This window comes from Camelina sativa, chromosome 13 (assembly GCF_000633955.1).
Source record: "Camelina sativa cultivar DH55 chromosome 13, Cs, whole genome shotgun sequence".
NCBI lineage: Eukaryota > Viridiplantae > Streptophyta > Magnoliopsida > Brassicales > Brassicaceae > Camelina > Camelina sativa.
Window position 1 is genome coordinate 9,651,931 of NC_025697.1, and position 12,696 is coordinate 9,664,626.

Sequence of the window (12,696 nt, forward strand, 5' to 3'; positions counted from 1 at the left end):
GGTATAGCTTGTTCTAACACATGTGGTCTGCAGGTCATGGTCTACTCACGGTTTCTGAGATTTTTGCGAATTCCCACATTGGCTCTCTTGGCGCTTGGTTTGAGTTTGTTTGAGGACAAACAAAGATCTAAGTCCGGGGGAGTTGATATGTTACGGTTTTGACTCACTTTGACCCCGTTTATTTGATAGTTTTGTAGTTGTTTGAGTCCTTTTCAGGTTATAATAAGAGGCTAGGAAGCTAAAAGCAAGGATTGGAACAGCAGGAGCAATCGGAGCAGAAAGGAGTTGAATTGGAGCAGAAAAGCTGATTTTAGACCCAGGAGCACATTCTCTTGATTTCCGAGCACATGCTCCCAACTCTACGGTTTCATGACGACACGTGGCAAGCATCTAGGCGCCGATTCCCTGCCTAATTCCCCTTATTTTAGGCGATCCTTTGTGAGAGAAAGAGGGCTGAGATCGCTTTTTAATAGGGAGATTTGAATTTGGAATCTTTCCTTATTTTTCTCTACTTGTATGCTATTTAACCTAGAGTTTTTAGGAGAGATGGATATACCTTTTCTTTTGGTTTTTGAGCGACGTTTTTGTGAGAGGGAGAAGAGCGGCTACCTTGTGAAGCATTCTCTGAACCCTTTTTATTTTTATGTCATTGAATTTCTCATCTTTTGCTATGATTCATTTCTCTATGTCTGAGTAGTTTTCTTTGCTAGATTAGGGGTTTCAAAAGGGGTTTCATGGGTTAGCAACAGAACACAAATAGGGCTTTATATAATCGATTGTCTTCACTATTGTTAGACTTAATGCTTAGGTTGATTTGATCACCCAATCTATGATTCTAGGTTTATCTATTCATCAAAAGTGTAATAGGTTGCTAGAAAAGACATTAGTGGGCAAATTATCCTAGACCTGCGAAAGTTGATGTGTAGGTGATTTGTGAACTTATCATTCCTGTTCTTTAATGCTTGTCTGCGATTCTGGGCTCAAACGACAGTTTAGGGTTTATGGACCGCCGAGCATGTGCTCCGGATGTCTGAGCACGTGCTCCGCGTTTCCGCACAGAATCGATCAGATAGAGTTATTGATACCACGACAGTGGATCAGTTTATATTTATGTTTGAGTTCTAGACTGGTACTTAATCTATGCCCTGAATAGTTGTTTAGTTGCTATCTCTGAAATTCCCGAGAATTACCCCTGATCTAGTGTTTTGCTTATTGCCTTTTTATACCGTTTTAATCGCGTTACTGTTACCAAACAAACCCAACTTTGAATTGTCTTAGCTTGAAATTGAACCAATAGAACCATAGAGTAAAACTTGGTCTTTGTGGGATTCGACCCCTAAGTACTACTTCTTTGCTGTGCACTTGCAGTAGGAAAATAGGGTTTAAAACTCTGTGTATCAAGCACTAACATAAAACATTAACTTTTTCTATACAAACCCTTTTTGTTTTACATCAGCTTTCATTAACACAAGCAATGGATCCTAGAAACCTTAATCGTAATCCACATACATCTTTTGTTGATCTTATGAATTCTCAAAAAGACTCCAACTCCCCAGATAATCCGATTCTTCCATATACATTCTCTTCTTAGCATGTCCACTTTAACCAAACCCTCTCTTCTCAGCCTGTAAATGTTGGGCCTGGATTCTCTTCTCAACCGCTCCACTTTAGCCTGGCATCTGAAGAGAATGAAGAAGACGGAGGAAGAGGAATTAGAAAGCGGTGGACTGCAGAGGAGGATGTCAACCTCATAAGTGCTTGGTTAAACACAAGCAAGGATCCAGTTGTAAGTAATGAGCATCGGCTGAAAAGTTTCTGGAAGAGGGTTACTGTGTACTACAAAGCTAACGATGGGTCATCTGGTTCAAATGAAAGAGGGCCTTCACAATGTAAGGCTAGGTGGAACAAGATAAACCATGGAGTCAATAAGTTTGTGGGGTGTTACGCACAAGCGAGTTCAAGAAGAAAGAGTGGAGAATCAGAAGATGATGTATTGAGCATGGCGTATGAGCTTTACAAGAACGACATGGGCAAGCCATTTCTGCTAGGACATTGCTGGAGGGAATTGAAGCATGATCAAAAATGGATCACGGAGAAGTGTTGTTTTGTGTCTTGCAAGGACAGTTGCGACTTTGTTTGTGTTGTTTTGGCTTTTGTAATGGTGACAATTTAGGGACAGTCACGGCTTTGTTTTGGTTGTTTTGTGTCTTGCAAGGACAGTCACGGCTTTGTTTGTGTTGTTTTGGCTTTTGTAATGGTTGTAGTGCCCGTGAAGTACTTTGTGTTTGTTGTTAAGACTATATATTCACTTCTCCTACTCTTTCATCCGACTACATTTGCTTTGTGTTTCTTCTCTTCCAATACTTCTCTTCTTTTTCATCCTATCTTCATTTCTCCTACTCAACCAAATAAAATTTCCATTACAAAGTTTGTGTTACAAGATAAATTTGTACAAGCCAACTTCCATTACAAATATACCTTGTAACCTAAACCCTTTTTCCTATACAAAATAAATCAAACTTTCCATAAGCCTTCTACTATACCCAAATTGCTAAAAAATATCTAATTGGAGTTCCGATCAAGAAGTTGATGATATTGTAGAAAAGGAAGTTGATAGTATAGTGGAGGAGATCCAATACAACTACACTCACCCAGATGTACCACCAGCTCCAATAATCCGAAGAGTGCACATTGATAGAGGCCGCGAAGAAGGCCACACTCGGTTGTGGAATGATTATCTTAGTGATAATCCGACTTACACTAACGCTATGTTTCGTCGTCGCTTTAGAATGAACAAACCATTGTTCATTCGTATTGTTACTACTATTGAGAATGGAGTCCCATACCTCAGACAAAGGCGAGATGCTACTGGAAGGCTCGGTCTTTCGGCACTTCAAAAATGTACGTCGGCTATTCGTATGATGGCGTATGGATGTTCGACAGATGCAATGGATGAATATTTACGACTCGCTGAAACAACCGCCCACAAATGCCTTCTACATTTTGTTGAGGGAGTTATAAATCTGTTTGACGACGAATATCTCAGAAGACCTACAGCGGAAGACCTCCAACGGTTACTGAATATTGGAGAACATCGCGGGTTTCCCCGGAATGGTAGGGAGCATAGATTGTATGCATTGGGAGTGGAAGAATTGTCCCACTGCATGGTAAGAACAATATTCACGTGGATTGGGTAAACCGACAATCGTACTAGAGGTTGTGGCATCACAAGATTTATGGATTTGGCACGCATTTTTTGGACCACCAGGTTCGTTAAATGATATCAATGTCTTGGACCGCTCCCCGGTGTTTGATGATATCCTAGAGGACCGAGCTCCGAGAGTTACATACGTTGTCAATGGACGACAATACAAAATGGCGTACTACCTCACTGACGGTATCTATCCCAAATGGGCAACTTTCATCCAATCCATTACACTTCCACATGGTCGAAAAGCAAAATTTTTTGCTCAATGGCAAGAAGGATGTCGTAAAGATATAGAGCGTGTATTTGGAGTCTTGCAAACTCGATTTGCAATCGTGAAAAATCCCGCACTTTTTTGGGATAAAGAAAAAATAGGAAAAATAATGAGCATCTATCATCCTGCATAACATGATAGTGGAAGACGAACGACATGACTACAATTTCTACTATCCAACGGAATTCCATCACGAAGAAGGAAGCGGAAGTTCTCATGTCGATTTATCATATTCTACAGATATGCCAACAAATCTACATAATAGGATGGGCATTCGAAATGAGGTTCATGACACACAAATGCATGATCTTTTGGATAAAGACTTGATTGAGCATATCTAACAAAAATTTGGTGCAACCGCACAATAAATCTTATTTCAAATTCTGCATAATATGTTTAATATTTCGAATTTTATAAAATATGTTTACTATTCCGAATTTTGTAAAATATTCTAAAGTTTGTAAAATTGTATTTTTTTCAATTTTATGTAATATACAGTATTTAAATAATTGTTTTATCATTTTAGATAATTAAAGTTTGATAATTAATCAATATAAATTAAAAAATTATTATTTAAATTCTTGAGCAACTTTCTTTTAGGTTCTCTAGTAATAGGGTGATTTTGCTTAAGTTTCTCCTAGAATTACTTTAATTAATTTAGTATTATTTATATAATTAATTATTATGAGAGCAACTATGGTGGGTTACTCCACTAATGGTCGACCTTTTCATAAAGAAAAAAAACATATAAAAGAGTTTATAATTAAGAAGAGAGATTCGTTTTTAAGTGTAAGAAAATAAAAAGGAAAACACGAGATTAATTTTTTTAGTTTTCCAACATGGAACAAGAGGCGACATGCACAATAAGCATATTGCTCTCATAATTATATACTACAGCTAATTTAATTATAGTAATTAACTTTATCTAAAAGGCACGTCATGGCCTTGCGTCTTCATAAGAGCAAGGGTAACATTGTCAATTCGAAACCTCTCCAGGCATATTCCGGTCGGTCAATTGAGGAGGTTGAGAGCCGATTTAAATTAAATTCCCAATTTTTGATTCTCTTTTACATTCGGCTCCGCAGAAAGAAACAATTCACCTCCGATTCTCGAAACTCTTTTAACGATTATTTAAAATCTAGAGATCACAGATTCCGAGTTATATCCTTCTCCGGCGAGTTTCGATTTGAAAGTTTTGTTTGTTTTGCCGATCTGATTCTCGCGATCGAAGCTTCTAGAAGAACGATGTTTAACGGATTGATGGATCCTGAGATGATTCGGCTCGCTCAAGATCAGATGAGCCGTATGACTCCTGCTGATTTCGCTAGGATCCANTGATGTGTCTATTAATTTTTGGTAAGATCACTTTTTTAAATGATACAAAATTAACATCAATAAAAACTGGTGTTAAAATAAATAATATTAATATTTTTAATTAATAGATAGATTTTTTTTAAAAACAGAAGGTAACGTAAAAGTCGATCATGAAAAAACTAATTTTGATTATATCAATAATCGACATGTATATTAGTTTTTAATTATTAATTATATGCAACTCTATTTTATTTCATTATAGTACATAACTTATACAAATAATTTGAATTAACTTGAAAATATATACTTGCAAGCTTCTATAAAAGTAACGCTAATACATAGTTTTCGTATCACTTCTTTTGTATGATGCTAACTTTTTTTGAATTTTACATCACTTGTTTTAATAACTGACCCATTTTTTCTTTTTGTTTTTTTTTTTGTTTTTTTTTTTTTTTTTTTTTTTTTTTTTTGTTTTGGTACAGATGATGTCAAATCCAGATTTGATGAATATGGCAACTGAGAGTATGAAGAACATGAGGCCTGAGGATTTGAAACAAGCTGCTGAACAGCTTAAGCATACTCGCCCTGAGGATATGGCTGAGATTGGTGAGAAGATGGCTAAAGCTTCCCCTGAAGACATTGCTGCTATGCGTGCTCATGCCGATGCTCAGTTTACTTATCAGATTAATGCTGCTCAGATGCTTAAGAAAAAGGTTGGTACTATTATTGTCTTCCTGATTAGAGAGGTCTATTTATCTTTTTTTTATATCGAGTTTGAATAAGCTGTTGGACCGAAGGAAACAGAATGGGGTTGCCTAGTTTTTCAATTGAGTTGTGCTTTAGATGTTAATCTCATTTGCTGATACCTTTGGCAGGGAAACGAGCTTCATAGCCGAGGAAATTTCAGTGAAGCTGCAGAGAAATATTTGCGTGTAAGTCTATTTCAGTCTCTTTGGTAGCACTTATCAAGAAGAGTTTTTATTTGTAACCTTTTTCTTACAATGGCTCTTGGACCATATCGCAGGCGAAGAACAATCTGAAAGACATTCCATCTTCTAAAAGTGGCGCACTTTTGTTGGCTTGTTCTCTCAATCTCATGTCATGTTATTTGAAGACAAATCGGCATGAAGATTGCGTACAGGAAGGCTCTGAGGTATGTTACACCTTGTGTATGTTCTTGTTTTCTTTTTTTTTGTATGTGTGACAAGTGATGTCGTACATCGCTTTAAGATCAATCCTGTCTTAGTGTTCTTCTGATAAATTTACATTCTTACATGCATTCAGGTTTTGGCATATGATGCAAGGAATGTCAAAGCCCTATACAGAAGGGGTCAAGCATACAGAGATCTGGGCCTACTTGAAGTGAGTTCTTGTGTTGTTTATGGAAGTTGTTTCTTGAGATTTCTTGTCAATATTATATGTGCGTACTTTAAATAATTCCTGAATATATGTTTGCTCATTGACATTCTGAAACTATCAGGATGCTGTCTCCGATCTAAGCAAGGCCAATGAAGTTTCCCCTGAAGATGAGACAATTGCCGTTGTGTTAAGGTATGGATTTTTTTTTTGATTTGATCACTGGTAATGTCATGCTTTTCAGTTCTGCTTATTTCAGAGGTTTGGATATCAACTTTTAAAAAAATAACTTTGACTTTAAGTTTTATCTTTTATGTTGCAGAGATGTCAAGGAAAGATTGGGTGTCGAGGGACCTGGCAATGCATCAAGAGGTATTATATTTATCCCTTTCTTCGAAATAATGCAGTGTATTATCAATTATGTCAGACCAGACGTTTCTTTGCTGCATTTTTTTTGATATGCTTCGTCCATGAATTAGGAAAAACAAATGAAAAATTGTTATGTTATTTGTTCATTAGGTGTGATGATTGAAGACATAACTGAAGAAAATACTGTTACTTCCGGAGACAATAAGAAACAGTCTAAAGAGGTTACTGGAACACAACGAGAAAGCAATGTTGGTGGTCTTGCTCAGGGCGTAAAGACTGATGTTGATGGATTGCAGGCCCTCAGAGATAACCCAGAAGCAATCAGGTTCAACACCTTTCCAAACTAGTGTTTGATGTGTTGTTTCATCTGTTTCAACACCTAATATTTGTGCTCGCGAAGACAAATAATATCTAAAGTATCCTTTTTCTGCTACATGTGGCACGATTAGAATGACTTTGTAATTCTTTTCCTTTTTTCTATGGGCTGCAGAACATTCCAGAACTTCATTTCAAAAACTGATCCCGATACACTTGCTGCTCTGAGCGGAGGCAAAGCTGGAGATATGTCACCAGACATGTTCAAAACTGCTTCGAGCATGATAGGGAAAATGTCACCTGAAGAGATTCAAAAAATGGTTCAAACAGCCTCTTCGTTTAAAGGAGATAACCCTTTCACCTCGACTGCGCCATCTGCAGGAAACGGGTTTGCACCTACACCTGACATGCTCAAACTCGCATCTGATATGATGGGTAAAATGTCACCAGAAGAGCGTGAGAGGATGTTCAACATGGCATCGTCTTTGAAAGCAAACGCTCCAGCTTCAACTTCATACAGCAATGCAGAAGCATCTGAACAACGTGAAAGTTTAGGAGCGAGTGGGATTGGTAGTTTTGTAGGTGAGTCTAGTTCTTCAGGTAATTCCTTTGTGGCTCCAAGAAGCGGTTTCGAATCAAGCATCCCTTCTGCCCCGCCGGCCGACTTGCAGGAGCAGATGAGAAACCAAATGAAAGATCCAGCAATGCGACAGGTTTTTGTCATTTCCGGTTTATATCTGACCAATTTAGTCAACATAATGTGATTGTAGATGTTGATATAGTATTTTCTGTGTGTTTGGTAGATGTTCACGTCTATGATAAAGAACATGAATCCGGAGATAATGGCTAGCATGAGCGAACAATTCGGAATGAAGCTTTCTCAAGAAGATGCTGCAAAAGCTCAGCAAGCCATGGCTTCTCTTTCTCCTGACGCCTTGGAGAAAATGGTATGCATTCGGTTTATGAAAAACCAAAAGAGGATGTGAAAACAGAACATTGTAGAGTTGATTGTATATTTGTCTCATATGTAAAAAATGTTGTTTGCAGATGCGATGGGCGGATCGGGCTCAAACCGGGATAGAGAAAGCGAAGAAGGCGAAGAAGTGGTTGCTTGGAAGAGGTGGATTAATCTTTGCGATACTAATGCTCGTCTTAGCAATGGTCCTTCATCGGCTCGGCTATATTGGAAACTAAAGGAAAGGAATCAAACGGTATCTTAAAAGACTTAATTCCTTCGTGAAGATCAGACCAGTCTTCTTCGGTGGGTTTGTAGTATGTAAAACTGTAACATGGTTTTATCTTCTTTTTTTCCCCGACGTTTTTTTTTGTTGGTCGCTTTTTCAACCCACTTGTGTCTAAATTTATTTATACCTTCTGTAGTGTTTTAATTAGAGATAATACAGACATTTCTTTTTTAGATATTCCTTATCTAATAACATAATTATTATTTCTCGTACAAAGTGCAAAACCAAAGAGAGTTTTTTCTTTTATATGTCGGAGATGGATAAGTTTTAAGAGTTCAGGAAATCAATGAATAGGGCAATACAAATTGAAAGTTTCTTAATTTGTTTTCCTTGTTTTTTCTTTATCCTTAAAGATTCAAAATTTGCTATAATGAAACAAACAACCGTATCTCAACATGCTAGTTAAGTTACATTATTTTTATTATTTTTTTTTTCCAACCAAACTATAAATATTAAAATAGAACTTTAAGATTGGTTGTCCAAACAGGAAGAAACAAGTTTACAAAGGTAGATTCTGAAGGTAGAGATCGTGAAGATCGAGGTAGGCAATCGGCTCTGACATTAGCGTCTCGTGGAATCCTGGTGAGGGTGAAGGAGGTATAGGAACTTCGAAGCAGTGAGAAATCCTCCAGCAGATTAGAAAAAGCCGGCCAGTCTTCCGGCGTCTGCACCATCGCCGTTAGCTCTACGCTATCCGTCTCAAAAGCCTGACAATCGACTCCAGCCACCAGTAAAGACTCCATAGCCCAGATCAGCGCTTGTAATTCTGCATGTAGAGGTGATATACTCCGACGGTGACTCCGTGCTCCCAACAGGATCGTTGTAAGCTCTCCATTGCAGCACCACCAGCCCAAACCCTGGTAGGGATCTGTACCTTTCCAAGAACCATCAAATTGGCATCGGGGAGAGGAACCCCTGTCCTCCGAAAAAGACGGAGGATCCAGATAATTCACTGAGTAAGACTTGACCTCCTCCCACAATAATTTATCCGTAGCCGCTTGATTCAAAATCTCAAGAGATTCTACCTCAATACCCTGGAAAACCTTTTTATTCCTATCTTTCCAAACTGACCAAATAATCCAAGGTAGTTGAATGCCGATATCCGAGACCCCGGATTGCGAAGACGCCCGCCAAAAAATAAAGTCTAAATTCGCATAAATCGATGTGTATGGAAAACCCCCTGGTCCATCCGTATAGGCGACAACTCCCAAATACATCGAGACCTAGGGCACTCAAAGAGCGCATGGTTTATAGTTTCCACTGCAGAATCGCATCTCTTACACACGGTGTCACAACGAACACCCCGATGTGCAAGACGCTCCAACACAGGTAGAGTACCCGAACCAATCTGCCAAAAAAAGTGTTGGATCTTGGATGGTACATCAAGTTTCCACGATTGGGCCCGCAAAGCCGTACACGTCGGCCCATACTCTACATCCATAATTAATTCCCGAGCTAACCGGTAACCTGATTTGACCGAATATTTCCCAGATTTAGTATAATGCCATATTAATCTATCCGGTTGATGAGTTCTACTAACCGGCATACTCTGGATTAGTTGTATATCCCCCGGATCAAAAAACTCCTCCAAAGTAGGTAGATGCCAATTCTTAGTCTCCGGGTTAATTAAATGATTAACCATTAAACTCGGAAGCCACAACCTCCCTCGACCATTCGCCGGTCTAGGGCGAATATCCGGTATCCATGGATCACGCCAAACCGAAATGGAATTGCCAGAGCCTACCGCCCATCGCGCCCCCTGCTCCACCAATCCCTTGATGGAATAAATACTTCTCCAAGCAAAGGACGGATTATATGGTTTTTTTGCCATAAGAGGATGTTTGTTCCTGTAATATCGACTTTTCATCACCTTAGCCATTACTAGTTAAGTTACATTTTTTGGTAACGACTATTACTTTTAGCTATAGAGATTTTGATTTTAAAATTTTAACTGCAGAGAATTTAGTTGTAGATGCTTTGATTGTAGAAACTTTAATGGTTAAAATCTGATTGTTTACTAATAACTTTTAAAGCTGTAATTATTATTTTTATTTTTATTATTAAATATTAATAGTAAATATATATTATGTTAAAAATTAATTCATATAGCACTTTAATGACAGAATAAATTTTATTAATGATAAATTAAAATTTTGAAAAATATAAGTCAATCAAATATCTGATTTTGTTTGAAAACAAACAACTATAAGAATAAGATATTATAAGAAAGAGAAAAAAAACAAACAACAATAAGAATAAGATTTTAAAACAAACAACTATAGGAACAACTATAACAAACAAACAATTAATGATTTTATTCTTTTATTAATGATGAATTTCATAAACTTTTTTACAATATTATTAGTGATGATGATGAAAAAATAAAATTTCTTATCGAAATAGATCTTAAAAGAAATTAAAAAATGAGAATAATTAATTTATAAAAATAAATATGTAATATATATATATATATATATATACTTTTGGAGAGTTTTTAAATATGAAAAGGAGAAAAAAATGCTTTTGAAATTGTTTAGTTTTAAAGCATGGGTTTTGACGCTTTAGAAAAAATGAGAAAACAAGGAACAAAAAAAAATGGCTTTCAAAACTTTAAAAAAATTAAAAGCAAAAAAAAATGTGATTGGTAAAACAATAAGTAATCGAGAAACAAAGAACACAGAAACAGAGTGCTCAAATGCTGAATAACTTGTATTTGATAAAAATGAATCAACGTTCAAGTAAAAGGTTCATCTTCTCACCTTGCAAGAGTCTCCAACAATGATTCTCCCACAAAATCAAGCGTGGCTTTTTTGTTTGTTTTTTCTCTTCCTTTTTTTTTTTCATTACGTAAATCAAATTTTTTAAAAATGTTCTTCAACATGAATCCCTATCAAGTATTCATAAGTATAATACTTTTCTATTACATTGAAAACCATCGATAAGTGATCCATATATAAGCTACAATTACAAATATATTTTATTTGTCAAAGATAATATAAACCTATTCTTAATTAAAATTCAACTTTGTTTGATTTAATTTTCTGTTATAACATTATTCAACTAAGAAAATTCATAAATTAATTAGAAATTAATATTGTATTCTTATAAAATTAAAATAAATATCAATTCATCAATCTATGGTCCCAGTTACTCACTGACCGACGAGTATTCCGGTTAACTACCTTTATATGGTTTCAAAACATTGTTATCTTCCCAACATCAGTTCACATTTTCTAGTTTTCCCTCCCAAATGAATTTTAGAACAATAGTATGTGCTTTTTAAAATTTTGTAATTTGTAGTTGATGTGTTTGTACCAAAACTTGTTAAATTATTTTGTATGTTATTCTAAAACACATCAAAAATTTTAATTGGAAGTTCTGGAAAAAGTTCCTCATGTACTAAATTTGAAGATATAAACATAGGTTATCATTGTTGTTTAGAAAATAAATGAGTTTGTTTGATAAAACAAAATATAGAGCACAAAAATATGATTTTGGTCTTTAGTAGATTTAAAAATATGAGTTAAGAATCAAGAAAAATGAAATTCAGATAAATAAGTTTAATGTTTCTCATTGAATATATATACATGGGTTTTTTTTTGATTGTATATAATGGTAAGTTACAATATTATAATTATTGAAATAATAGATTTTGGAAAATTAAAGAAAATTCAAATTTTTTTGGCAATTGGATTTAGAATAATCAAAATAGATAGCATGTAATATTTGAAAATAAACTTGTTTGACAATGAATATTATACGGTAAAAAATGAGCTCGCCTTAAATAAGGACTATATTTTAATATATAAAAGATATTTCTTGTTTCTTACTCAAAATGTCATAGAAGAAGTTACAATATGGGCTAATTCGAGAACAAAACAATATTTTTTGCTTACTTGATAAAAGTTACCACAATAGAATATATAAGAAAAGATACCAAAATTTGAAGACCAAATAAAGTGAAAATCCTAAAATATCTAATAAAAATATAAAGGATTTTAGTAACAAATCAAACAGTTTCTCTAAATTCACTAAAATCAACTTTAGAAAACTAAAACTAAATCCATCTTAGGAAAGAGGTGTCATAATATGGGACCCAGCTAAATCAATGTTTTTGTTAAAATGTCATCAATTAAAATAGGGAGCATATATATATATATATATTTTTTTATTTAAATAGAATAGAAAAAAAATTAACATCGTGAGAGAGAGAGAGTCAATAGAGACCACAACCCCACGCGCAGAGAAAATTAAAAGAGAAGAAAAGAAAAAGAGAGGAAAGGGTCTCTTTTCTCCTTTTGTCCTTTTGTCTTCTTCTTCCTCTCCCCGTTATCTTCGGCGAATCATCATGAATCTAGGGTTTTGTTTTCTCTCATAACCCTAGATTTTTTCCCCTTTCTCTTCCATCCCCTACCATCTCATTTTCTTCCTTCTCCGTTCATCTCATCCATCCGATTCATCCCGATTTCAAATGGAGGTTAATTAGGGTTTTCGTTTTTTTTTTTTTTTTTTGAATTTCATTTCTCCGCGGATTCAATTCGATCGATATGAGCTTAGAATTTTTGATTTGATTCGGCGTAATTTGCATTGGGGGGGGGGGGGACTCGAATAAGTCATTT

General features: G+C 35.6%; 3 protein-coding genes across 3 annotated transcripts in view; all 3 read left to right on the top strand.

The window, feature by feature from the left end:
* Positions 1,475-3,197, top strand: LOC104738085. The gene is made up of 3 exons (XM_010458320.1): positions 1,475-1,496; positions 1,686-2,030; positions 2,602-3,197. The coding sequence occupies exons 1-3, from the start codon at positions 1,475-1,477 to the stop codon at positions 3,195-3,197; spliced, it is 963 nt and encodes a 320-aa protein (XP_010456622.1).
* LOC104736209 (outer envelope protein 61-like) lies at positions 5,262-8,254 on the top strand. Its single transcript, XM_019235166.1, has 10 exons — positions 5,262-5,506; positions 5,669-5,725; positions 5,818-5,946; positions 6,078-6,155; positions 6,274-6,344; positions 6,472-6,521; positions 6,669-6,843; positions 7,009-7,546; positions 7,637-7,780; positions 7,881-8,254. The coding sequence occupies exons 1-10, from the start codon at positions 5,276-5,278 to the stop codon at positions 8,025-8,027; spliced, it is 1,620 nt and encodes a 539-aa protein (XP_019090711.1). The 5' UTR covers positions 5,262-5,275; the 3' UTR covers positions 8,028-8,254.
* LOC104736211 (E3 ubiquitin-protein ligase RHF2A) overlaps positions 12,332-12,696 on the top strand; it is a gene marked incomplete in the record, with an annotated part of 3,517 nt that continues 3,152 nt past the window's right edge. Inside the window, 1 exon segment of the mRNA XM_010456159.2 lies at positions 12,332-12,465.

What these genes read in the sequence shown, in the direction of transcription:
- LOC104738085 (XM_010458320.1), top strand. Translation starts at nt 1,475, where the DNA reads ATGGATCCTAGAAACCTTAATC. An exon ending in GGATCCTAGAAACCTTAATC is followed by an intron (nt 1,497 to 1,685) that starts GTAATCCACATA and finishes TGGCATCTGAAG; the next exon opens with AGAATGAAGAAGACGGAGGA. An exon ending in GCTTTACAAGAACGACATGG is followed by an intron (nt 2,031 to 2,601) that starts GCAAGCCATTTC and finishes ATGATATTGTAG; the next exon opens with AAAAGGAAGTTGATAGTATA.
- LOC104736209 (XM_019235166.1), top strand. Translation starts at nt 5,276, where the DNA reads ATGATGTCAAATCCAGATTTGATGAATATGGCAACTGAGAGTATGAAG. An exon ending in CTCAGATGCTTAAGAAAAAG is followed by an intron (nt 5,507 to 5,668) that starts GTTGGTACTATT and finishes TACCTTTGGCAG; the next exon opens with GGAAACGAGCTTCATAGCCG. An exon ending in GATAACCCAGAAGCAATCAG is followed by an intron (nt 6,844 to 7,008) that starts GTTCAACACCTT and finishes TATGGGCTGCAG; the next exon opens with AACATTCCAGAACTTCATTT.